Here is a 27,954-nt window from a genome sequence, read left to right on the forward strand (position 1 = left end):
GCCCTCCTCCCTGTCTGCAGCCTAGCGGGGAGGAGTGGTCGATCTGCTTCCCCTTTCTTCTCCTCTCTGGTGTTTCCCCCTCCCTCCCTGCTCGTTATGGCAAGAGACACGGTGGGTGGGGTCCCTTCGGCAGACCCAGCTGCCCCTCCCCCGCCTGCCCCCTGTCAACCCCCCCATGCTTCTACCTCAGCCGCCGCTGCTGAACCACCTGCTACTGCTCCTGCTGGGGCGCTGGCAGCGGCGGGTAACGGGGTGACCTCCGCTGCTGCTATGTGCCTCGCCCCCTCAGATTCTGGGAGAGCCCCCCCAGCTGGCGGGAAGGGCCAAGGTAAGAAGAAGGGGAAGGGCCCCACCAAAAAGACAAGTCCTTGCAGAGCGGGGTCCTTCCTCTTTCGTGCAGGAAAGCCGTGCTCGCCTTATTGCCGAAGAAGGGGGACCTCCGTGATTTACAAAATTGGCATCCTGTCTCGCTCCTCAATATGGACTACGAAGTCGTAGCAAAAACCATCTCGCTGCGGCTGGGGTCCGTGCTGGCAGACGTGGTCCACCCAGACCTACACTGTCCCAGGCCGCACCATCTTCGACAACCTCTATCTGGTCCGGGACCTTTTGGAACTCGGGTGTAGGGACGGTCTGTCGTTCGCCCTCCTGTCCCTGGATCAGGAGAAGGCGTTCGACAGGGTGGATCACGGGTATCTCCTGAGCACTCTGTGAGCGTTTGGCTTGGGTCCCCAGTTTGTGGGCTTTCTCCAGGTGCTGTACGCCTCCACAGAGTGTCTGGTCAGGCTCAACTGGACCCTGACCGAACCGGTCAGCTTCGGGCGGGGAGTACGGCAGGGGTGCCCCCTCTCGGGCCAGCTGTACGCTCTGGCGATCAAGCCCTTCCTCTGTCTCCTCCGCAGGAGGTTGACGGGGTTGGCGCTACAGGAGCCGGAGCTGCGGCTGGTCATGTCAGCATACGCCGACGATGTATTCCTCGTGGTCCAGGACCCAGGGGACTTGGCGCGGGTGGAGGCTTGCCAGGCTGTGTACTCGGCAGCCTCCTCCGCCCGGGTCAAGAGCTCTGTCCTGGTGGTAGGGGACGGATGGCAGGTGAGCTCCCTGCCACTCGCGCTTTAGGCCATCCGGTGGAGCGCGGGTCCGCTGCTCTGTCTCGGCATTTACCTTTCTGCCACGCATCCGTCTCCGCCGGAGAACTGGCACAATTTAGAGGGCAGGGTGACAGAGCGGCTTGGGAAATGGACAGGACTACTCTGGTGCCTCTCCCTTCAAGGGAGAGCACTGGTGCTTAAACAACTAGTCCTGTGCATGCTCTGGTACCGGCTCAACACCCTGGTCCCGGCCCCGGATTTCCTGGCCAACCTCTGGACATCGATTCTGGAGTTCTTCTGGTCGGGACTGCACTGGGTCTTTGCGGGGGTTCTCAGTCTACCTTTGAAGGAGGGAGGGCAGGGCCTGAAGTGTCTCCACACTCAGGTCCGTGTCTTCCGCCTCCAGGCCCTGCAGAGGCTCCTTTATGGTGCAGGTAGTCTGGCATAGAGCGTACTGGCGCACGCCTTCCTGCGCCGCTTCCGAGGGCTCCGATATGACCGGCCACTCCTTTATCTCCATCTGAGAGGTCTTCCGCGAGACCTCTCCGGGCTGCCAGTCTTCTACCAGGACCTCCTCCGGACCTGGAAACTGTTCTCAGCAACCAGGTCCGTGGCAGCAGATCTCCTTCTGGATCCCCTGCTACACAACCCCCAGCTCCGTGTGCAGGTGGTGGAGTCCCCTTTGGTACCCAGAGGTTGGTCCTGGCAGAAGTCACAAGAGTCGGAGACCTCCTGAACTACGACCGGGGAGACTGGCTGGATCCCCTGACGCTTGCTCAGTGCATGGGGCTCTCCAGGCCTCGTACTCCCCGGTGCGTGCTTCAGGAGGTGAGCGCCACTTTGCCGCCTGCTGCTTGGGTTTACCTTGACCAGGTCCTGCATGAGGGTGGGCCCCTGCCCTGTGGACCCAACCGACCCCCCCGCCCCTTCACCGTGAGCCGGCTGCACGATCTGCAGCCGGTCTACTTCCAGACCGTGCCAAGGAAGCATCTATATATTCTTGTGCTCCACACCCTTCATGTCCTCATGTCCCGCCCCAACACAAAGTGGTGGGACTTCCTGCCACCTCTAGAGGGTGAGGAGCCCCGGTGGGCCAGCCTATACTCCACCCTGATCCTGAGGCCCGCCAGGGATATAAGTTGGTGGCTCCTTCATGCGGCTGTGAGCACGGGCGTGTACTTGGCACGGTTCACCCCATCCCCGACACCTGCGCGTTTTGCGGCGTGAGGGAGACCCTGGTGCACATTTACCTGGAATGCACCAGGTTGCAGCCCCTATTCCAGCTCCTCACAAATATTTTGTTACATTTTTGGTTGCACTTTTCCCCTCACCTCCTTAACTATGCACTCCCTATTCATGGCCCCACAAAGTCACGGGATCTCTTGGTCAGCCTCCTCCTAGCCCTGTCTAAAGTGGCCATCTATAAAACCAGGGTGAGGAGGTTGGCCAATGGAGTTTCCTTTGACTGTGGGGCCTATTTCCGATCCTCATCCGTTCACATATCCGGGCAGAGTTCCTCTGGGCGTTGTCCACTGACTCCCTTGACACCTTCGAGGAGCAGTGGGCGCTGTCCAGGGTTCTCTGCTTGGTATCCCCATCTGGTTCCCTTCATCTGACCCTTTGACTGCACTCCTGTCCCTGTTATTTCATTAGTTGTCCCCCGTACTTATTTGGTTTCCAGGTCCTGTGGACCCCCTTCTTAGGCTGGGGGACGACTTTGCCTGCCCACTTTCTGGATCCCAATAGGACTACTCTGCTGTACCCAACTGGCCTGGGTCTATCACAGTACCTAAGAGCCTAAATTGCATCAATGGGATTTTGGCTGTTAAGAGCCTAAGTTGTTTTTGAAAATGAGATTTAGGTTCCTACATCTGTTAGGCATTGCAATGCTGAGTGCAGCAGTGCCTAAATACCTTTAAAAATCTGGGCCCTAGTCTTTCTGTTCTGTGTTCATTTTTTAAAAAAAATCTATTTTCACTCTTTTCAAGAAATCAACTTTTATAATATTTTAAGAAAAATGCATTTGTGTATCACTAATCAAACATTAATACTTCGTTTCACAACTATTGTAGATCTGAATTCTCAGCCTTACCTGATGTTAGGGTTCTGTTGGGCACATAAGGGGGTAGGCGTTGTGTTCCATAACCTGGGTTCATGTATGCTCTTGGTGAGTGGGGCCTTTCTCAGAAAATACTGAATATTTTTTTTTTTAGGCTTGTGAAAGATCTCAGAGCAGTGACAGCATAGGCAGCAGTATGCCTCATCCCTGTTCTGGGAGGACAGGCCAAAAAGCTACTTCCATTAACACTGAAGAAACTTTTCAAACAAATGTTGCTTATGTTATGCTTCACTGGGGCTTCTCATGTAGCAGGATTTGGCCTTTGATAGAACAATGCCAACAATACTGTTCTGGTGACTTTTATATGTTGGTTTTGATTTTTTTATAGAAACAAAAATAAAGTCCATTTTCTTGTTAAACTGTCACCAAGCTTCTTTGTGTAAAATCCTTGGCTTGTTTGAGAAAAAGAATACAAAAAAGACTGCAGAGGAATTTTCTGGGGCATGACCCTGAATAATACTATATTAGTTGTGTTAGCTTTAGTCAGTTCTTCAGTTCTGTTTAAGTGACCTTTTTATGTCCAGGGTCTTGTACCAATACAAATAGGATTAGAGCTATCTTTCATTATTCTTTTTAAAGACATAGCACCATGTAGGCTTGAATGCACAATTTCTTCAAGTGTTATTTCATGTGAAAACCCATAATAATTTAACATTAGTTGTGGCATTTCTTATACAGATTTTTGAATGAACAAGGTCGTTGTCTAAATTTACTAAAAGGTTTTGAAAACTGTTGTCCTCTGACATTGAGTGATCTTAATAAACTACCTAATTGACAAGAAAAACATCTTTGTAGGGATTTAAATTGAAATGCAATCGAACTATTAAAATGTATGTTTACACTTCCTTTCCCCCCAGTTCGGACTGAAAACTGGAACATTCCATTTTTGTGATGGGCTTGTAAACAGAGGATAATCGCTATCTATTACTCATTATTGTGGTATGAAAAGAATAGATAGGGAAGTTCAGTTAACTTAGTAGCTTTAGCTGTACATTTGAAAGTGCTTTATAATGTATATTAAAATTCTCCTGTTTCTTATTTTTTCTCTTGGTGTGTACAATTCCTTCCAGAGCTTTCAGATATAGATGGGACACTCATCCATTGCCATATTCTTCTGAGCCTTCTAGCTCAGCTGGCCAATGTGGAGGAGGGACAGCACTATGGTTCTACTCCTTTTCCAACCTTGCCCCTTTGGGATGGCTAGCTTCCATGGGGCCAAGAGGAGAGAGCAGTCCCAGCACTTGGGGGTCTACATGGACTGAAATCTGGCCAGCAAAGCTTCTTTCATCCTCTCCTCCTGTATACATGTACAGCAGTTGGCATTGGCTGGCCCTGAGGACTGGGGCAAAGCATTTTAAACGTAGTTCCTGAGTATTTTCAATGGTAGGGCAAGATGTGTGGGTGGCTTATGTCATCCTTTTAATTGATATATGCCTTACTTCCTAGGGCCCTAAAAGGATTAAGTCATATGCTATTTTAAGAAGGACCATTTTCAGTCCTTGTTGTTTTCTTTACTATATTTCTCATTTCCTTCCAAAAAGACATCTATATCATTAATTTGCTAGAGACATTCCACGCAACATAGTGGTTTATGATGACATAATATAGTAAAAACGAGCTCCTTGTGTAGAAATACACACTTGCTAAACTTGAAGACTAAACTTAGGCTGGAAAGTTTCTGTATAATTAAAATAACATGCACATTTCTAGACTCTCCATTTATTAAAACATAATTTGCAAAGAAAATTCATTAAAGTGGAGTTAAGATTTTGGTCACGCAACATCCGCTTAAATTCTTCCCAGTGTTCTAATCTCTTCAGTAACATAAATATTTTTGTGTCATCTGTGTATTTTACCATCTGATTATACACCTTCTTCTCGGATCATTAACAAATATAGGCCTTAGTTCAGCAAAAAACTTGAGCCCATGCTTAAGCCCCATTAAGTCAATGGGGCTTAAGTGTTGGCATAGTTAAAGCAGAAACCTCCCTCCCCCAGCGTACCTCTTATATCAGTACAGCTTATTTTGGTTCACTGAAGCGAAATAAATGATACCAGTACAAATCATCTTATACTGCTGTAACTTTGTCTACACTAAAGCTTTTACTAGCATAACTTCAGTCAAAAATAAAAAAAACAAACAAACCCGACTAACAAAGTTATGCTGTTAAAAGTTGAAGTGTGGATCAGGCCTTAGGCATGTGCTTAGGTGTTTTCTTGAATTGGAGTCATAAAAAGTAACATCAAGCCTAGTATGGAAAGTTAGGGGCAGGGCACCCCACTGTTAACCTTTGACCATGCAGAAAATTGACCGCTTATTTCTGCTATCTGTTTCCTGTCTCTTAGCTCATTTCAGTTTCTTGACATTGTTTTACTTCTCATCCCATGACAATTTAGGTTCCTTAATAGCCTCTTGTAAGGTACTTTGTCAGAACCATTTGAAGATCCAAATAAATTATATAGGTCTGTAGATTAATCGCAGTTAACTCACGCAATTAACTAAAAAAATTAATTGCTATTAATCACATTTTTAAACAATAAATACCAATTGAAATTCATTAAATATTTTTGCATGTTTTTCTACATTTTCAAATATATCCATTTCAATTACAACACAGAATACAGAGTACAGTGCTCACTTTATATTATTTTTTATTACAAATATTTGCACTGTAAAAATGATAAACAAAAAAATAGTATTTTTCAGTTCACCTAATACAGGTACTGTAGTGCAATCTCTTTATCATGAAAGTGCAACTTACAAATGTAGATTTTTTTTTGTTAAGTAACTGCATTCAAAAACAAAACAATGTAAAACTTTAGTTCCTACAAATCCACTCCGTCCTACTTCTTGTACAGTCAATCGCTAAGAGAAACAAGTTTGTTTACATTTATGGGAGATAATGCTGCCCACTTCTTAATTACAGTGTCACCTGAAAGTGAGAACAGGCATTGGCATGGCACTGTTGTTGCTGATGTCGCAAGATATTTACGTGCCAGATGTGCTAAAGATTCATATGCCTCTTTATGCTTCAGCCATCGTTCCAGAGGACATACTTCCACGCTGATGACGCTTGTTTAAAAATAAAAAGTGTTAATTAAATTTGTGACTGAACTCCTTGGGGTTAAATTATATGTCTCCTGCTCTGTTTTACCTGCTGTCAAGGTTCCTTCCCCACTCTGAACTCTAGGGTACAGATGTGGGGACCTACATGAAAAACCCCGTAAGCTTATTTTTACCAGCTTAGGTTAAAAATTCCCCAAGGTACAAACTATTTTACCTTTTGTCCCTGGACCTTATTGCTGCCACCACCAAGCATCTAACAAAAAATAACAGGGAAAGAGCCCACTTGGAAACGTCTTTCCCTCCCAAATCCCCCCCAAGCCCTATACCCCCTTTCCTGGGGAAGGCTTGATAAAAATCCTCACCAATTTGCATAGGTGAACACAGACCGAAACCCTTGGATCTTAAGAACAATGAAAAAGCAATCAGGTACTTAGAAGAAGAATTTTAATGAAAGAAAAAGTAACAGAATCATCTCTGTAAAATCAGGATGGTAAATACCTTATAGGATAATCCGATTCAGAACATAGAGAATCCCTTTAGGCAAAACCTTAAGTTTCAAAAAGACACAAAAACAGGAATATACATTCCATTCAGCACAACTTATTTTATCAGCCGTTTAAACAAAACAGAATCTAATGCATATCTAACTAGATTGCTTATTAACTCTTTACAGGAGTTCTGACCTGCATTCCTGCTCTGGTCCCGGCAAAAGCAACACACAGACAGAGAGAACCCTTTGTTCCCCCCCCTCCAGCTTTGAAAGTATCTTGTCTCGTCATTGGTCATTTTGGTCAGGTGCCAGCGAAGTTATCTTAGCTTCTTAACCCTTTACAGGTGAAAGGGTTTTTTCTCTGGCCAGGAGGAATTTAAAGGTGTTTACCCTTCTCTTTATATTTATGACACCTGCATTCTGCCATATATTTCATGTTATAGCAGTCTTGGATGATGACTCAGCACATGTGGTTCATTTTAAGAACATGTTCACTGCAAATTTGACAAAATGCAAGGAAGATACCAATGTGAAATTTCTAAAGATAGCTACAGCACTTGACCCAAGATTTAAGAATCTGAAGTGCCTTTCAAAATCTGAGAGGGATGAGATGTGGAGCATGTTTTCAGACATCTTAGAAGAGCAACACTCTGAGGCTCAGAACCCAAACCACCAAAAAAGAAAATCAGCCTTCTGCTGGTGGCATCTGACTTAGATGATGAAAATGGACATGCATCGGTTTGCACTGCTTTGGATCGTTATCAAGCAGAACCTGTCCTCAGGATGGACATATGTCTTCTGGAATGGTGGTTGAAGCATCAAGGGACATATGAATCTTTAGCACATCTGGCATGTAAATATCTTGCAATGTTGGCTACAACAGTGCTATGCAAATGCCTGTTCTCACTTCAGGTGACATTGTAAACAAGAAGCAGGCAGCATTAGCTTCTGCAAATGTAAACAAACTTGTTTATCTGAGCATTGGCTGAACAAGAAGTAGGACTGATTGGACTTGTAGGCTCTAAAGTTTTACATTGTTTTATTTTTGAATGCAGGTTTTTTGCACATCATTTCTACATTTGTAACTTCAACTTTCATGATAGAGATTGCACTACAGTACTTGTATAAGGTGAATTGAAAAATACTATTTCTTTTGTTTTTTTACAGTGCAAGTATTTGTAATAAAAAATAAATATAAAGTGAGCACTGTACATTTTGTATTCTGTATTGTAATTAAAATCAGTATATTTGAAAATGTAGAAAACATCCCAAAATATTCTGTATTCTGGTATTCTGTTATTGTTTAACTGCACAATTTAATCACAATTAATTTTTTTAATCGCTTGACAGCCCTAAAATTATATCAATCAACTGGATTATTTGTTGACTGTTTTGTTAACATACCTGAGAATTCCAATGGAATAGTGATGCATGGCTTTCCTTTATGGCAGCTGTGCTGTCTTATCGTTATCATATTATGTTCGTTGGGGGATTTTGTACTTCTGTTTTTAATTTCTTTTCAACAGACTTTTCTAGTACCAAATTAAGGTTTACTGGTCAGTAGGTGATAGGATCATCCTAGGAAATGCTTCTTCCTAAAAATCTATTTATTTTATTGCACATATTACAGCAGTTGAATGTACAATAATGTGTTTGTGTTTTTTTTTTATGGTGTTAGCAGTACATGAAATTTTGATGTGGAAAACTTACTGTGAAATATGGAATAGAGATCAATGTTGTTTCAGTAAAGACTTTATGTTGGACTTCCAGCAGGAAAAGGCTTGACACACTTATAATTAAGCTACCCAGCCATTAAATGGTGGGTTTATTCTTGGTGCCTTGTGGTCACATTCTTAATACAAATCTTCATAGGACTGGCACCAGGCCTTTTTTGAAAGTGATGTTGCTGGAGGAGGAGAGTTGGGTTTGGTTTGGTTTTGGTAACCTCCATAAAAAATAAAACTTTTTATAAGGTGAACAAGTTAACAGAATAGTTAATCATTTTTCTTTTTCTTGTGCTTTGCCAGTAGAGCGGTGCGTAGCCTCTTGAACATGCATATGTGGCTAATGGCTGTATAACATAAATTAGACACCTAGCTAATTCAGTCTGGAATTTTGAAGCATCACTTTGTCAGATGGTTTGATGATATGCAGGGAGTGACAAATCATTATTAGTGGTTGCTGGTTTTCAATTTGTGTTTGTGTGATGTTTTCAAATACATTTAAACAGAGGCTGCCTGCACGCTAACTTTGACTAGCCTGTTGGCTGGTCACAGTTGTTCCACACTTAGGGGTGCTTTATCATTGCTCAGCAGAGGGCTGTAGTGGCAACTTGCCAGAAAGCTGTACCTAATTTACATAAAATGAAGCATATTGCAGCTACTCACATCTTTAATATGGAGGTTCAGCCCACTGCGACTACAGATCCCAATATGCAATGCTCCATCTTAATCTAAACAGAATTTGATACAGATGCTAAATTTTTAAACCTTAACTCTTCCCTTTCAATATTTTCCATACTGTTGTAGTTTTTTCTTGAAAACATTATGGCTATTCAAGCTACTTTAGCTGTTTTTGTAATGTGTTATTGTGAACAACATGCATTTCTAAGGCAGAAGTTTAAGGATGGCTTAATTTTTCTGTTTAATTTTCTGAATAATAATTTATAAACTGAATTAATAAATTCTGAACAAATGACTTTATAATTTTTTAAATCATTCCAGTATAAATAAAACATTCTAGTCCAGCCAGATGCTTCATAGCAAGTACTATTTTTCTGGTTTGATATTCCTATTTTGATATAATTAATCTGCATACAAAAGTTTAATTTTGAGCCTTCAGCGTAGTTGGCAAGAGAACAAAAATCATATACTTCATAGCCTTCAAGTGTGATTGAAAAGAAAATAGGCTTTGAAGCTAGAAAATTGCTTCTACTTTCTTTCCTGTTTTACTGGCTGTTGCTGTTTATCGTGGGTTGTTAAAACTTGATGCTCTAAGAAGGTGTTGAAGCCCACACTTTCTCGAACCTGATAGCATTCTGAAAAAAGCCAATTTATACGCACACCCAGGTGAAAAGGCATAGTAAACAAACCTTCCTCCTTTATTATTACAGTTTTCTAATTATGCCTTTTTATAATTTAATACCTTTTCAAAGTGTTTCTTTAGCATATTTGGTCTTTGAATATTGGCATTACATGTGAATGATAATCTCCTGTTGGATGATTTGTTTGTAATGGATTTCAAAGTGTCTTTGTGGAGTTGCTTGCTGTTGTTTTTGATACTTTATGCTGGTACAGTAGTGAATATTAAGCTTACTGATACTGTTCTTGTTTCTTAAGAGACCTTTCCCCTTTTGAGGGCTAGGAAACATAAACTGTTGTGCATGGATTTCGGAAGACTTTTGGGTTACCCCTCTTCTCTTTATAAGCACTGAAAAATGTTCAAAATCTACCAAGATCTCAACTTTAACATATAATCTTGTATACAAATAGGGATTTAAACACTTGACGTGTATAGAACTCACAATACTTAAAAGTGCCTGAATTCTCTTTGGTGTTGATACAGTATTTTATACAGATATACAGCCCTTTTCTCCACAAGAAAGATATTGTTATATTGCAAAAAGAAAAGGAGTACTTGTGGCACCTTAGAGACTAACAAATTTATTTGAGCATAAGCTTTCATGAGCTACAGCTCACTTCATCGGATGAAGCTGTAGCTCACAAAAGCTTATGTTCAAATAAATTTGTTAGTCTCTAAGGTGACACAAGTACTCCTTTTCTTTTTGTGAATACAGACTAACACGGCTGCTACTCTGAAACCTATTGTTATATTGGTTATTGTTATACTGGCATAACACCCCAGCTGTTCACTCTTATTTTTCTTTGAGTGGCTTTTTTCAATTTAGTTTAAACCCCTTCCAGGTGATATAAACTAAAACTAAAAAAGCCACTTTTGTACTGGGAAAAGCATCTACACTGGGGTTTATACTGGTATAACTGTGCTAGTTTAAATTCACGCCTTACAGTGAAAAGAAAACTTTTCTGTGTACACAAGGCCACAATACTTAGTGCATGTAATTACCTTTGATCAGACTGAACTGGGGACTTTTTCTTCTGATTTCCTGCACCATTGTCTTTAGCATTGCCAACCCTCCAGGATTGTCCTGGAGTCTCCAGGAATTAAAGATTAATCCTTAATGAAAGATTATGTCATGTGATGAAACCACAAGGAATACAGCTGACCAAAATTGGCAACCCTAATTGTCTCAGTTCATTCAGTGTAATTATAGTTCTGCGAGTGCTGGTCCCAGTCTGTATTCAGTGTGTATGCCCTGTGTGCCCAGTGTCAGAGACCAGGACATGGGCAGTCGTGTCTAGTGGCTGAAGCAGGAGTTATATCTAGAGACTAGAGCAGGAGTCAGGTCTAGTGCTTTGAAGAGGAGGCAGTGGCCAGGAATCAGAGCTGAGGGTCAGAACTGGAATACTTACAGTGACGCAAGGTTGGGGCCAAGGCAGGAGTAGGGCTGGAGCAAGGCTGGGAGCATGGGCAGCAGGTGAACCCCCACTTTGGGGAGGCTAGCCCACTGGCCCTGCCCCTTCTGCCAAGGCACCCCACTCCCCCACTCACCAGAGCCCTGAGTCCCCTGCAGCTGGAACAGCCCCGAGCTCCCTCTCCCCGCCCCATGGCAGGAGGAGCCCGGAGCCTTCCATGGCTAGTTGGAGCTGAGTGAGCCCCCGCCAGCTTCAGGTGAGTGGACATAGCCTCTAGGCAGAGCATGACCTGGGTCAGGGGAGGCTTAGCTTGCCCTGGCCTTTGATACCCGCCGCCCATGGCTGGAAACAAGCAAGTGCAAAAGTTATCACAGCCTTTGGTGAATACTTTGAGCAGCTGCTGGCCTACTGCTGCTGCTGGGTTTAAGAGCCGGTCTGCTGACTCTTCCAACTAATCATGTGGTGTAGCCATCAGGTAACCTACTACTGCAGCCAGATGCGCTTCTTAGGTTGCCCGGAGACTGGTGCTATTGCAGGCTCTGGTTCTTGACACTCAAGATTGGAAATTCTTAAATAGCACGTGCACCCTTTGTCTCCTTGTGCTCCCATCTGAGAGCATAAAGGGTGGTGCAGGTTGCTCGCCTCTCCAGTTCCTTTCTGATGCTCTCAGTCTGAGACTGAACCCTTCTGTGTTCAAAGCCTTTTACCATTGCTGCTTGATCTTCAGTTCTGTAAATAAATTGTTAAATAGTTTATTAGGTATTTTAGATTTAGATCAGTAGTAGTTAAATAGTTTGGGGGTGGGAGGGTTCCCACTCCTTAGTTCCCCCACTGTTCAGGCTTGTATTATGTTGCTTAAAGTTCCAGGTTTAAAAACCCAGCCTGGCCTGAGCCTGGGTCTTCCTGGTGAGCAACCTGCAAAAGCGCCACTTGTACTGCCTTGGGGAAGCACACATCCCCTCAAGGTATGACACCTGCTGTTCCTTTCCTCTAAGTACGAGGCAATCTTGGAAATTCAGACCCCACAGACATTGAGACTCTTTCTGAGGCCTCCCATTCCCCATCTTCCTGATTTGAGCCTCTGAGAAGTGCCCCTCTGACACCAGCATCCTCCAGCTCAGAATCTTCCAGCAGGCCCAAGGACCCCACTAAACAGGGGCTTGAAGAAGGTGGGGTTAAATCACCCCACAAACTCTTGAAAAAGAGATCTATCTCTCCCCTTCCTCTAGAACTGCCTGGGACTCTGTGCCCAGAATGGGTGCATCCGGATCTCACAGGGAGCAGAGACCGAAATTGATGGTACTGAGAGGTACCAGTGCTCTCATGAAACCATAAACTGAATAGGTGGGACCAACCCTGACATCACACAGAGACAGAAGGGACCATACTCCCTCTGCATTGGTGGCACTGTTCTGGCAGAAGTCCACCATTTCCAAGACAAAATTGGTGGATTTGCTCAAACCCAAGACACCTGCCAGCGCTCCTCTGGTGAGACCATGTTACGCTTTCCTTAAGAACCTGGCAGTTTACACAGACACAGAATCTCCGATTCTTTCAGTCCCAATTCTGCTGAGAGATATCCCGTAACTGTCAACTTGACATTTGCCAGTCCTGAGCTCCAGCCAAGAAGTGGAGGCTCCGGCACCATTCTTGTTTTATTCGCTAGCTCCTATCCATTGGTCAGGGTACACAGTATCATCAGCTCTTCCACTAGAGCCTGACAGCTCCTCCTCATCTGACCAAAATGACCCAGTATCAATTCTTAGCCAGTTAGTGAGGGTGCAGAGCCATCTGGCTGGCTTTAGAAGACCCATCAGGGCTGATAGTGATCTCCCTGACAAACTGCACTGTTGGCCAAGGAGTCAATGGTAACTGTCATAAGGCCCTCTCCATACCCTTATGATCCTGTCCACTGACCTTATTAGGCCCCTGGAATCTGTACTTTTGGGCACCAGGATACAAGGGCCCTGGACATTGCTCCCAACAATGGTCATCTTCCAGAGGGGAACCACAGTCTCCACAGAAGTGCTTTGGTCAAGGAGGAACAGACAGTACTGCCAGATCTGCCAGTGGTGGTTTTCTTGGCCTCCACAGACAAAGCAGGGACACTACCCTCTCCATCACTACGAACAATTATAGACAGTACCAGGACCTCCTGTGTAAGATTGCTGAATCTCTTCAGATCCCAGTAGAGATGGTTCGGGATCCTATCACAAACTCCTTTTCCAGGCTATAGCTCCCTCTAGGGTAGTGCTTCCCATCAGTAAGGCTTTCTGCACCCCAATGAGCAGTTTGGCACACACCTATCACTTGTGCTCTTACCCTAAAAATGGCTGAGAAGAAATACTTCATTCCTCCCAAAGGAGCAGGGTCTTTGTTTTCCCACCCTAACCCCAGCTTCCTTGGTGGTACAGGGAGTCGTGGAGCAAAGCAGGCTGCACCAGCCCTGGTCCACCCCTTCAAACAAAGAGGAAAACAGACTTGATTTCTTTGGCAGAAATAATTTTTCATTGGCTAGCCTGCTGTTCCCCATAGCAAATGACCAGGCATGGATGTCCAAGTATGACTTCACGAATTACAACAAGTTCTCAGAATTCACTAATAACTTGCCACAGGAATGTAAGCCCCAATTCCAGGCCATTCTGGATGCGGGAAAACTGGTAGCAAGATATCCCTCTAAGTGTCTCTGGATGCAGTGGACTGGCATCACATTCTGTAGCCACCTCTGTGGTTATGAGATGGGTTCACGGTTGCAGTCCTCTGGATTCCCCAAGGAGGTTCAAGTAACGGCAGATGATCTCCCCTTCGAGGTAACCACCATTTTAAAGAAAAGACAGATGAGTCACTGTACTCCTCAAGGACTCTCTTGTTACCCTCTGCCTTTTGGGAATATATAACGCAGAACCCCATAGGAATCATTCCAGGCTGGTTACTCCTAGATATCTCCCGCTACCACAGTCTTTTTTCCACCAAAAGACCTACGAGCCCCCTACAAAATGAGTTAGGGTCAGTTTGGCGTACACACTGCACCACTGCCCTATCCTCTTCAGTCCCATCTACCTACCAAGAAGGCTTTTTGGTAGGATGATCAAAAGCCATCAACCAGTGTCTTTATTATCTGTTACCCCCCACTCCCTTTGGGGGCCACCTGGTCTGTTTCTCCCAGTGTGGCTATCATGTTGGACAAATAGATCTCAGAGATCATGTCAACTGGCTACATAATAGAGTTCCTGTCTGCTCACCTCCCTCCCCATCCCTTTTCAGGGAACCTTCTCACAAGAAGATTCTCAAACCAGAGACTGACTCCTTACTCCTGCTGGGGGCAATAGAGCCCATGTCCCCACATCGCAAAAGGGAAAAGCTTTTATTCAAGATGCTTCCTCACTCCCAAAAAGAACATGGGCTGGGGACCCATCTTGGACCTCAGACAACTGAATGACAAGTATATGTCCCCTTCAGCCTCTCAACAGCCCCAAAGGTTTTACAAAGGTACTCTCTGTGGTGGCTGCATACCTCTGCAGACAAGGAAGCCCAATGTTTTCTTAGATAGAGATTTGACAGTTACCTAGATAGTTGTATCAGGAAGTGGAAGCAGCAGTCAGCTCCTGGCTCAAATTATTTCAGGCTGTGGGACTTCAGCTAAATTCGGAAGAGTCCACTTTAACACCCTCCTATCTCACAAGTTATAGAGTTTATTGGGGCAAGCCTGAACTCAATCATGGCCAGGGTCTACTCCCTCAAAACCAGTTCCTTGTGATGAGGGACCTTATTGCCCAGCTCCATCTCAGCCCTCAGATGATTATCCAGTTCTGCTGGTCCTGCTAGGCCATATGGACACATTCATTTTTGTCACCCCTTTTGCAAGGCTGCACCTATGGTGCCTCCAGGTCTGGCTGAGGATGTTCTGTGCTCCAAAGAGGGACTCCTTGGACAAGAAGGTCTTGCTACCCTGGAATGTGCTGACGTTGCTAACCTGGTGGGAGACCAGGGACAAAGTATGTGTTGATGTGACCCTTCATTCCCACACCTTCATCTACAAAGACACACAGTAAGGAATGCCTCCTTACTGGGATGGGGAGCACAATTAGACCACCAGACAGCTTAGGGTTCCTGGGCCCCACAGGAATCCAGGCTGCAAATCAATCTTCTTGGGCTTCAGGCAGTATGTGATGCATGCAAAACATTCCTACCTCTTATTGAGTCCACACATATGTAGGTCAGATCAGATATCATGACCATTATCTGTTACATAAACAAACAGAGTGGAGTGAGGTCCACCCTACTCTGCAGAGAATTGGTCTAGTACTGGAATTGGAGTGTCTGGCATCAGATTACCCCCTCAGCAGTACATATGCCAGGAGTTATGAACTCCCTAGTGGACAGCTTCAGTAGGCATTTCCACAGGGTTCACAAGTGGGAATTTTACCCAGGCTTAGTGCCATATGTCTGTCATCAATGGGGTGTCCCATCCTGGGACCTTTTTGCAACTCACAAGAAGAAAAAGTGCCTGACACATTGCTCAAGAGCTGCCCAGAACCTCAACTCCAGAGGACACACCTTGGTGCAGTAGTCGGACCCACTGATGTGTTCATTGCTTCCCCTCCCCCTCCCCCGTATCCTCAGGGAAATCAAACTGGACAGGGCAGCAGTGATCCAGGTAGCTCCCTGGTGGCTGAGACAATATTGGTTCATCACCATCCTGCAGTTGGTCTCTGGCCCATTCATTCACCTACAACCCTTCACAGATCTACTGTCTTGAACAAGGGCAGGACTAAATTCCCTATCCCAGCTTCCCGCCATCTGGTGACATGATGGACAGTGAGTGTAGAGAGAGCCTGCTAAGAGGATATGCAGTCCATCCTTAACAATAGCAGGAGACTCTCTACAAGAAAATGCTATCACACCGAGTGGAAGTGTTTCTCCCTGTGGAGTCAGCAGTGCCACTTACCTTCTGAGGAACTGGGAATCCCTCCTATCCTGGAAAACCTTTTCTTGTTGAAGACATCTAATCTGTCTATTAGCTGCCAAATGTACCCCATGGGAATTGATAATGCCTTTTAGCCTGTGGTGGAGAGCTGCACGGTGTTACACGCCTCACTACCATGAAGTTCCTAAAAGGTATCGTAAGGACATTCCCTCCAGTTTATAAACCCTTGTCTTAACTGACTGTTTAGTCTCATGGTTAATAACAGCGTCAGTTTGTGAAGTGTTTTCACCCTGTATGTCTGCTCTCACTTCATTTGTGCCCGCCAAGTTGTCAGATGGTTATGATTCCTTCAAAAGATTTTGCCTTCATCTGTGATCACTGACTATGAGCGAGGTGACACTTCTTTGATCACTGTAGCTTTGACTGGTCAGTGCCCATCTTGCCAAAATCTCATCCAGTCTTTGTTTTTCAACTGTGGAAGGGATCTTGCTCCTTTATGATATTATTTTGTCTGGTATTATATTACTTTCCTACTCTTTCCCTCTCTATTACAGTGTCCTTACTCATCCTTTCTTTTGTTGTACTATAGCTTTATTTACTTAAAGTTTGTAGAGGCTTTTCACTTTCCTTTTTTGACATAAGAACAACCAACTTGCCTAAAGGGGATTGTTTAATCGCTTTCTCTAAGGTAGCTTTCTAGTATTGTACAGTATTAATTTTCCTTCCATCAAATTATCAAGCTCTAAATACATAGCCAAGTGGCATAGACTGTTTCATAGCTACAATATCCCCAAAGGCTATATAGAGATAAATAATACAGTTGTAAAATTAATATTAAGCAGAGAGAGAGAAAATAATTATTATAGAGAATGGAAAAAGTTATATTTTCAGGTGAGCCATGAGAAGAGCCAGAGAGTCTATGAGCTCGGCATGGTTGCAGAATTCACCCCTTGCATCACAATTGTGCTGTAGAATCAGAAATTTAATTTAAAAGAAAATGTTGTTTACCCTTATGGTTGCAAAGATAACTTCGAAAATGTGAATTTAAGACTTGTCTGCATTGCCCTGAAGTTCAGACTACAGTGGTGTAAATAGCAGTGTGCCTGGAAGTGCTGCACTGTAATTCCTCTGGGTGGGCACAAACTAAACAGTTCCTAGTCTGCGTCAATGTAATCCAGCACATCCCTGCTCCCCGCGGCTTCCTGCAACTCTCATTTGCCGGGAACGGCGAACTGCGGCCATTGGGAGCTGCGGGCGGCTTTGCCTGCGGATGGTCAGTGTAAACAAACTGTCTCACGGCCTGCGAGCGGATTACCCTGACGGGCCACAGGTTGTCCACCACTGGTATAGACATAGCCTGAGTTTTGCTGATGCGGTGTCTTCTGCCTAAATCTACAGTATAAAACAATAGCTCTGAGCTCTGAATTACCTCAATCCTCACAGTAAATTGTTTAATCTGAAATTTAAAGATGACAGTTTAAATGTTAACACTGTTAACTGTTTCACTGCTGGTCACTTGCAAGAAACATCCAACTAATTTGTTTATCCTACAGTCACTAACTGCCTCTCTTGCCACCCAATTGTCAGAAGACCCAGTTGCTCCCCACCAAGTTGCTAAAAGCTTTAGTTTTCCCTTAAACAACTTAAGTGGTGGAGTTACTATTTTTTAACATTAAAAATATTGGCTCAATTGAAAACTGATAGTGTGGGAACAGTGTAAAATAAATTGTATATAATTAATAACACTGTGACTACATACTGATTGCGTCACTAATTTTCATATTTAATTAATTAAAATCCTCAACTTTGAAACATTTAAACAAAAGTTACCAAATTTCTAGTGTGTTGCAACACAATGCCACAAAATCTAGGAATCTCCTCACAAAACTTAAAGTCACCTTGCTGCAGGCTACATAGGGCCTTGTCCATGAGACAGAAAGCAACAAGAGGGCTGTTCCCCATGTCAGAAGTTGCAGAGAAATAGGCTTTCATATAAATACTGTTGAGATTAGCAAGGAAGGAGATGTGGGATAGATGAGCAGATAGGAAGGGGAAGAAAGTAGTGAGAGATCAGGTCTTATGTGTAGCTTCTTGAGGATGGAGTGCTGTGATTCTGCATCTTTCTACATGTGCACAGGTCAACAGCAGTATTCTGCATATTCAGCATTCTGGAGCCTGCAGGGCTGAGATTTTGGGAGACCAAAGGGAAAAGATTTACAGTACTCAAGGAAATTATGATATTGTTGACCGTTTCAGAGAAAGTGGACTTGAGAAAGTTATTTATATGGAAAGTGTTGCAGAAGAGATAAGACAGATTTACAGATGCTGAAAATGAGAGAGGAAGAGATTTCATGGTCAAGCATGATATCAAGATTACAGAGAGTTGAGTTAAACAGGAAATCTGAGTTAAGCAGAGAAAGAAGAGATGGAGTTGTGTTTGTGGATGCTCTTCTTGTCCAGCAAAGGTGCTTGTGTCCTGAAATGTAAAGCTGAAGAAAACTGAAGTTAATTTATTTGGTTTTGACAGGTCATGAGAATGTTTAAGAAGGAGTTAAAATGGTGTCAAAAGATATATACTTGTATAACTGAACATAATCAGTGTAAAGGGGGTAGTTATGGGTAAAGTAGACATTTGTATTTTATAGACTCCCTATTTAGAGAGCTTTTCAATTACAGATCTTTTTACCTGAGATATGGTGAATAATGAATTTTTGTTTGTTGGAGTGTTTTTAGAGTTCCATGCCATTGCAGCTTATCTGCATTAAGTACCTGTATTAAAAATCCATACTATCAATTTCTTTTGTCTCAAATAAAATCTAGTTTACATTTTGTGCAAAATCTCAGTTTAAAAACAAAATTTTGAATGAAAAGTCTCAAAAAATCTGAAACTAGAAACTTCCTTTTTTTAATGTGATAACTTTCAGATATTGTTTAAAGATTGCTCCTGCACTGTGACTTTGTTCGTGAAGTATACCCTGGAAGAAAGTGTTTTTGCTGAGATATTAGCATTTTCATTAGAAAAGGTTAACGTAACCTTTGCTATTCTAGCACAAATACAACACAATATATATCTTGTGATGCTTGTACTGTATCTCAGTGACAAGATTTCATCTGTACATTTCAGTTTAATATGAAATTTTTATGAGACTGAACAGAAGAATGGAAAGTTTTGAACGCTCCCTGCTCTTGAAGACATTGTGAAATAGGCCATATTTTATTAGCACAAAGATATGAAGAAATCCCACACGCGTATCAGTTTGAAAGTTAAACCTTGTCCACAATATTTTTAAATATACATAAGCAATTTATCTGAAGGAGAAAACAGCTGTCAGAGGCCAGGCTGTATTTTTTTTATTTAAATGGAAGGAAAAATATTGGTTATATTTTCATGCTTTTGAAATCCAGGCCTGACTAGTTTCTTAATTATCACAAGAGTTTAAGAAAAATCAAATAATCTTCTGTTATTGACGCTTCCATTTTATTTTGGGGTAGTGTGTAAGAGAGGGGAATGAATTGTCTTTTGGGGCCATATAAAAAGATTGTTCTGGCAAGTCAGTTTTCCTTAATTATTACTAGGCGTGGGGGCAGAGCAAGGAAGAATCAGACTCACAGTAAATAACATGAATTTAGAAGGAGGCAGCCTGAGTCAGGCTTGGCTTATTTAGTCTAGACAGGACTTTTCATGCCAAATGTTGCTGCTTTCATTTCTGCCTGCCAGATCTGTTTGATAAAGGCAGTCCAGGAATGCTATATATCAGAGTAAGAAAACTTTCTTTTGCATGCAGGTTACTTAGTGACATTGAGGTTTAGTCCTCCCTTGATGTGCTTTCAAAACCTCATTAATATTTGTGGGTATTGTATGGATGCATTGAAGGGAGATGTGGCACAATGAAACATCTGTTCATGTGGCTCATGTACACGTTAGCCAAGGAGATCTTATTAGTCAAATGTATTTAAGTTAATATCCATTTTGACAATTTATTTACAGTCTTGCTTGCACATCTATTGCAGCGATATAAATCTATGTGAAATGAAATCTTATTTCAAAATCATGCTTGATTTATACAATTCTTAATTTTAATCTTGCAAAATAGCATGTATTATAGTAGCATTAGTATTATTTAACATTTACATTGCAGTAAAGCTCAGAGGCCCCACTGAGCTATGTTCTGTCCAGACTCATAGTAATAGACAGGCCCTGTCCCAAGGAACTTACAGTAAGAGAAGACAGCCAACTTTTTAAAGTTGGGGGCAGGGAGAGTGGGAAACAGTAAGATATATGCAATTTTTATATACATTCGTACTGTTTATAAATAATTAAAAGAAGAGCTAGATATCCTTAGTGGTCACTCAGCTTGCCTATCTCTAATTGGTTGATCCCTTAAAGGTGTCATAGTACATTAGCTTTGAGGAGGGATTTATTTAGAGGCAGTAAACAAATGAGACTTAAGAGTTTGTGAATAGGAAGACTGAGTAAGGGGGTGTCAAAAGAGATGAGGAGAAGGGGAGAGAAGAAAGGTCATAAAATACGTTCTTCGAGTACATGTCAGTGTGGATCCCGCTGTTAGGTGCGCGTGCACCTCATGCACACAAGATTGGATTTTTTTTTTGAATAGCAGTGTCCAATGGGGCTGTGCACGCACCCTCCACCACCTAATGCTCACATAGAGTGTGGAGCAGCTGCCACCCTGCCTCAGCTTCCTCTTCCCATGCCTGGCAGCAAGACTGAACCCAGCAAGGGTTGAACCTGCTAATGCTACTGAGCTCAAACCCATCCCTTTTTAACTAGTTTAGTAAAGAGAACCTATCTTCACCTTCCTTATTCTTTCTTTTCTTAATTTGGACATTCTAAAGGAAAAGACACAACAACCCTCTTTCAGTGGGGTAAGGTGCCTGGTTCCTACTGCCAGGACAGTCTTTAAATTCTTAGGGTACAAAAAGTGACTGAACCACAATGGACTCATCCCCCCCTGGGCAACCAGCATAGTTGATACCTACTCTGCCTGGGGGAGAGTCTCATCCCAGATAAATATTTGGTGTGTAAATCCTTCTCCTCAAGGACTTGCAAGTCAAGGGATGCACTTATCTAGAAGAGATCCTTCAGGAGTACAGGGGAAGAGGCTTCTATTCCCAATATTTCTTTATCCCAAAGAAGAAAGGGGTGTGTGTGTGGGGGGGGAGGTCCTATCTTAGTCTGGAGGAGACTGAACAAATACATATGCCACTTTAGAAGAAGACTCCATTACTTCACCTCTGCAGGCTCAAGACTGGTTCATGGCTCTTGACTAGTGAGATGCATACCTCCACATAACCAATCACTTGGCCCACTGGAAGCACTTGAGAATTCACAGTGTGGTCAAAGCATTACCACTACAAGGTGTTTGCACCCAAACTCTCCCCAGTTCTGTTGGTCTTTCTGAAATGCCTAGCAGTGGTAATAGCCCACCTGAGAAGGCAGGGAATTCACATCTGTCCCTACTTAGGTGCCTGCTTCTCGTCCTTCTGCCTGGATGCTGTCAAATTCTGCCATCAGAAGAGGGTGATCCCTGTTCATCCTTCGTCTCCTGTGAGTCAGCAGCAGCCTAATGGATTTCCTGTGTGGGCAGTCAATGACCAATCACAAATGGTTATTGCACAGATCCATCACAGAATCGATGTTCCATCATTTGTGAGGATAAAGTCAAGTGTCAGAGCTACTGGTCCAGAGGAGGCCTGAGTACAGGACTGTTACCAGATACTTTCCTTTTGCATTGGAACAAAGGCCTACTCTCTGCGTTTCTACCAGTTTCCCTAATTCCCAGGATAATTTCGAAGATCAAAAGAGACAAAGCCATGATCATTCTCATAGCTCTGACAGAGACAATTTTGGCCGATAGAGCTGCTGCAGATGTCCCATCAGCCTCTTATGCAGCTCCCAGACTACCTAGACCCGTCTCACAGTACCACAGCCTGATACTCCATCCAGACCTAGAGTCACTGCACCTGACGGTATGACAGTTGGCTGGTTAAGTACCATGGCTAGAGACTGCTCCCAGCACATCCAGGAAATCCTGAATCAGAGAAGGAAAACATTTATCAGAAGGACATACTCATCTGAATGGAAGAGGTTCTTGATATGGGGACATACCAGGTCCAGGGTTTGCTACTGAAGATCCAAGACTTTTAGTTACATTTAAAACAAGCCAGCCTGTTGTTCAGCTCCAATGATGTTCACTTCACAGCAGTCTGATTTTGCCATCCAGCTGTCATGCTTGGTTTCCTCTCTTTCCATGGTATCAAAGTTTCTCAAATGGCTATTGGTCGCTTAACCACCTGTTAGAGAACCATCTTCTGCCTGGGACCTCAGTATAGTCCTGCAGCTCAAGGAGTCTCCCTTCAAATCTCTCTGAATGTTCCTTATATGACATAAGCTTTCTAGGAAGTGTACAGATGCCACACTTCCTGTACACTGTTTATTCAGTCTTTGGTCTTCTGGTACACACTTCCTGCTGGGGCAGAAACAAGCCAAGGAAAGGGCAGTTGCAGGCTTCAGCCACACAGGGTGGTAGAAAGTTGTTACCTGTTATATTCACAATAAAAGGTTTATCCTGATAGTGATCTGCTTTGCCAGTAAGGGCATGTCTACATTTACAGCACTGTAGTGCTCCATGTGAAGATGCTACCTCCACTCCCATCAGATTAGGTACTCCACCTCCCTGAGAGGTGATAGCTATGTTGATGGGAGAAGCCCTCCCATCAACATAGCACTGTTTACTTTGAGGGATTAGGTCAGTATAACTTCACTGCTTGGGGTTTGGATTTTCTACAGCCCTGAGCAATGTACTTATATTGACATAAGTTCATAGTGTAGAGCAGGGCTAGGATACTGTGTGTGACCAGAAGTGGAAGGCACAGCATGCAGGAAGATCCAGAGGGAGGTAACATTGAAATGGCTGCTACTGAGCCCGTGCAACTTTGTGTAACTGCCCCACCAGCCCTGAGAATCAGCGGAAATGCTGAATGCAGCGATTTCAGCTGTATATGAAGGCCATAGGGGCAACTAACTGGAGGAGGAGCAAAAGATTGCTCTTCTCTTAATGGTGAGAGGTACAGAATCCCTAAATGTACACAATGCATTCCATACAGAGGTAGTGGGGAAAGAGAGGAAAGCTTTGCAGAAATAATGAAAATGTTTTGAGGATCATTGTATTCCTAGTAAAATGTTACTTGAGAGAGAGAGCGCTGTTCTGGATGAGAACACAGAATGAAAGAAAAGCAACGGAGGAGTTTGTTACAGACTTAAAACTAAAAAGTCAGTTGTGCGAATATGGAATATTAAAACTCTCTGATTTAAAGACCAGATTGTCCTGGGGTATAACAATAAAAGTGTCTGTGAATGGTTACTAAGGGAGATGGATTTGACACTAGAAAGGGCAATATGTATTTTCCAAGCAGCAAAAAGCACAAATAAAAAGCCTAGAGAAAGGCATAGAGCATTTGACTGTGAGTACGATAGCTAAACCAGGAAGGGAAAAGTTAACAGAAATTAAATTGGCCAAAGACCAAAACCTGGAAAGCAGGAAACAATTCCAGGAATGTGGCAACCATTCTGAGTATAGGAAATGCCCTGCATTCTGGCAAATATGTAGAAATAGTTATAAACCCAACCATTATGCTAAAAGGTGCAGAGAAGGCAAAAAAGTGCACGTATTAATTGCAGAAAGGTTTCCTCAAGTGAAGAGCAAGAGCTATTTTTAAGCACAATAACAGAGGAGGCTGAAAATGCAACAGATGGACTAATTAAAATGTGAACGAATGGCACATGTATGACATACAAGATAGACACTGAGGCACAAGTAAACATAACAACAGAAACTGACAGATGTAAGGAGCATAAAAAAGCGGAAGAGGCAAAAGTGTCTGTGAAAGACTATAATGGAGCAACAATTCTAGTATTGGGAGAGTGCACATCGACTGTTAAAGATAAACGGAAATTGATAAAACAAGAGTTTGTGGTGGTACGCAGAGGCAAGCAACCAGTCTAGGGTTTACACATGCTTGAGGTGCTTAGTCTTGTTAAGAGGATGTATACAAGAGAGAGTCAGAAAGACAACAAAGAACTAGATATGAAAGTATTAATGGCATCATATGAAGATGTAATCACAGGAAATGTTTGCCTCCCAATAACTTATAAGAGTCCAGGAGTATTTCACTGTACAATGATCTGGATGCTGGACAGTCTAGCAGGTGTGAAAGTGTACATTGATGACATCATAATTTGGGGCAATACAGCCTTTGGGCATTTGGGAGAGACAAGGTGGGTGAGGTAATTTATTGGACCAACTTCTTACAAGCTCTGTTTAGTTCGAAAGCTTGTCTTTTTCACCAGCAGAAGTTGGTCCAATAAAAGATATTACCTCACCCACCTTGTCTCACTAATATCCTGGATCCAGCATGGCTACAACAACACTGCAAACATTGAACATCTGGGATGACTGAAGAGAGATTGCAAGAGGTAATAACCTTAAAATGAAAAGGTCAAATGTCAGTTTCAAAATAACATAGTTGACATAAAGAATGACCTCCAAAAGACTTTTACCTGATGAATCAAAGAGTCTTGCAAAACTGAACATATGGAGACCTGAAGATAAAAAGGGAAGTTAGAGGCTGTAGGCATGTTGAATTGTGTCAGCAAATTCATACCTAAGACAGCTGCTTCATAAGGGCATTGAATGGGCATGGATACTAGGTCTTGAAAAAGAGTTCAGTAATTTAAAGGACATTCTGTCATTCGCTCTAGTGCTGCAAGTTTTGAGCCACTGAAAGACCTCAAACTCTCCACAGCTGCCTTCAAAGGAACGTTGGGAACAGTATTATTACAGTGTCATGGAACTAATTAGCTGTCAGCATGTGGGCTTTGACAGCCACAGAGAAGATGTATACACTAATTGTAAAATTGACACTAGGTCTGGGATATGGGTGTACAAGATTTCACAACTTTCTCTCTGGTTGTAGCTTCAATGCAGAAACTGATCACAAACCACTGATTGCAATACAGAAAAAAGGACTTGGAGAAGCAGCACTAAGGATGCAGTAACTACTTTTATAAGTACAGAAGTATGTCGTCAGCCTGGAGTTCCTACCTGGATGCCACTTAGTAATGGTAGACGCACCTTCAAGAGCATGTGATCCATCTGACAATACACAGTCTGATATCTGGATCAATCAGTGAACATACAGCACGACACTTTTATCATATTCACATGTATCTCCAGGCATATGGCATGAATTGGAGACAGAAGCAGCTAAAGACGAAACGCTGCAAGCAGTGATACAAGTGATACATAAAGGTGGGGACAAAATTAATACTTCCCAACTGCCTGTTCCCGTTATAAAAATGAGCTTTCAGCGATCTCAGGAGTCCTCTTGAAGGGGACCTAGATCGTGGTTCCCACAGTGATGTGAAGGAAAACATTGGAACAAATACATGAAGGGGACCTAGGAATGACTAAATCAAAAAGAGAGCTAGAGATGTTGTATTCTGGCCACAAATAAATATTGACACTGAAGAAATGGCGAGCAGGTTGGAATATGTCAGAAGTACAGAGAATCTTAGCAGAAAGAACTAGTGATATTGCATAAAAATCTTGCAGCTCCATGGGAAAAAGTAGGAATTGACATGTTTAACCTGGAAGACATAATCACCTGGTTACAATGGACCGACTTGACCGCTTTCCTGGAAATAGTCATGCTTGACGACACCACAGCAGCAACAGTTGTAGGCACATTAAATCTGTATTTGCGTGTCATGAAATTCCAAAAACAATAATAATGGACAACAGACCACAGTTCAAATATAGGGAATTTCTGGACTTTGCTAAAATGTACAACATTTATCATAAGACATCTAGTCCCAGATAACTTCAAGCCAATGGATTCATTGAATGTGGAGTATGTATAGTGAAGAACTTGCTCAAAAAAGCACTGGATGCAAGACCAAGATCCATCTTTAGTACCACTCAGTTATAGAGCTACATTGCTGAAATGTGGAAATCATCTGCTAAACTTTACAACAGATGTCTAAATACTTGAGTACCAGATATGGGACAAAAAGAAAGGAGTAGTAGTGAGGAAATGAGTGGGAAAGTACAGTCAAGGGAGAAAGATCCCTTGCACAGTTAAAAAACAAAGACTTGGTGAGAATTTGGAAAGATGGGCCCTGGTCAGTCAACTCTACAGTGATCAAAGAAGTGTACCTCTCTCATACTCAGTGATCATAGATGAAGGCAAAATTTTTTGAAGGGATTGTAACCATCTGACAACTTGGGCGAAACAGATGAAGTGAAAACAGACATACAAGGTGAAAATACTTCATCAGAGGCAGGAAGAAAGCCAAGTAGCAGCCTGTAAGCATGGTGTGACCCTGGTGAAGCCGAGAGTAAGATTCCGGCTCTGGTGCTGGCTAAAGTGGCTTGGGGCTATAAGCAAAGAAGTTGTCCCATTTTTTGGTTCCTGCTGCCTTCAGAGAAGCAGGTCTTTGTACATTCCTTGCAAATAAACAAGATGCATCAAAGAATTTACCAGACTTCTTCATAAATTTCTGCTCCCAGTTGGGACATCCCTAGGGCCCTGAGCTTTGACTAGCTGCTTGGGTCAAAAAGGGGTAATAATAATAATTACAAAAATACCTCCTTTAAAACACACTTAAATGGTAAAGATTTTCACTGTTAATTCAAATTAAAAAGGAGGGCTCACTGAATATATTTCTTTCTTTCATTTTGATAGTGGGCTAGTCATTCTGGGCCAAATTTAGACTTGGTTTAAGTAGAGAGGTCCATTAAAGAGATTAAAAATGTGTAAAGTGATTTGTAAACCTAAATGCTTTAGCTCATAAGCCAACCACTAACTGACCAAGGAAGAAACTTCCCTAATGAGCAAGTTATTTCATTATTTCTTGTATCTTTAGCTGAAGTACTTGGTACCACTCATTGTAGGAAACAAGAGAATGGCCGAGATGCATTTCTACTTGTCTGAACCAATCTGGAAATTCCTACGTTCTAACAAAATTGAGTTCTGACTTGGAGTTCTGAGGAGAGATCCCCTCCTCAGCTATATATATTTTTTGGTAATCTGTTAAACGATGTCACTACTTAGTAGGAATATCATAAGACAGTCTCCACAAGTTTAATAGATCCCCTTTGTAGGATGAGCTATAGACTGACAAGGCCAGGAGACTGCTAGAGGCGTGACCAGGTAGAATGAATAGAAACTCAGTTGCTATGTTTCAAAGCCAAAGACTTTTTTAATCCAATAAGTTTTCCAAACTTTATTTTAAGACCTTAAAATGAGTACAGATGCGTTATCAATAGTTTCCTCTCTGTGTGTGTGTGTTTGCTTGTATGGTTAATTTATTAATTTCACCTTTTTGTTTTCCTTAAACAGAATGATACCACTTTCATCTCAGACTTTGATGATGAATCTTCATCATGGCCAGACACAAGAATATGTGATCAAACCCAAATATTATCCAGCAAAGAAAGTGATTTCAGGAGAACAATCCGCTGAGGATTCATTGCCTCTAAGAATGGGCCAGAATCAACTTGCATCACCTTTCCATTGTGAGTAAAACTGTAAACAGATAGCATAGAGAAAACATAGTTTCAAATCTTGGAAATATTTTGTATGATGTCTGGATGGATCTTACATGTCAAAACAGATAAGTCAAAATAATAAAAACCAAGATATTTTTCATACAAACAAGACGGTCAATATTTAGTATGGTTTCCTG

The 27,954-nt window shown here is 42.6% G+C and overlaps 1 protein-coding gene across 1 annotated transcript in view; it reads left to right on the plus strand.

Moving 5' to 3' along the window:
- Window positions 1-27,954, plus strand: part of LTBP1 (latent transforming growth factor beta binding protein 1) — a 375,845-nt gene that overhangs the window by 91,269 nt on the left and 256,622 nt on the right. The window contains exon 4 of the mRNA XM_077812182.1: window positions 27,609-27,784. Coding sequence (XP_077668308.1) covers window positions 27,609-27,784 — 176 coding nt within the window. The remainder of the gene's footprint in view (window positions 1-27,608; window positions 27,785-27,954) is intronic.

The sequence above is a fragment of the Eretmochelys imbricata genome, chromosome 3, assembly GCF_965152235.1.
Source record: "Eretmochelys imbricata isolate rEreImb1 chromosome 3, rEreImb1.hap1, whole genome shotgun sequence".
Taxonomy (NCBI): domain Eukaryota; kingdom Metazoa; phylum Chordata; order Testudines; family Cheloniidae; genus Eretmochelys; species Eretmochelys imbricata.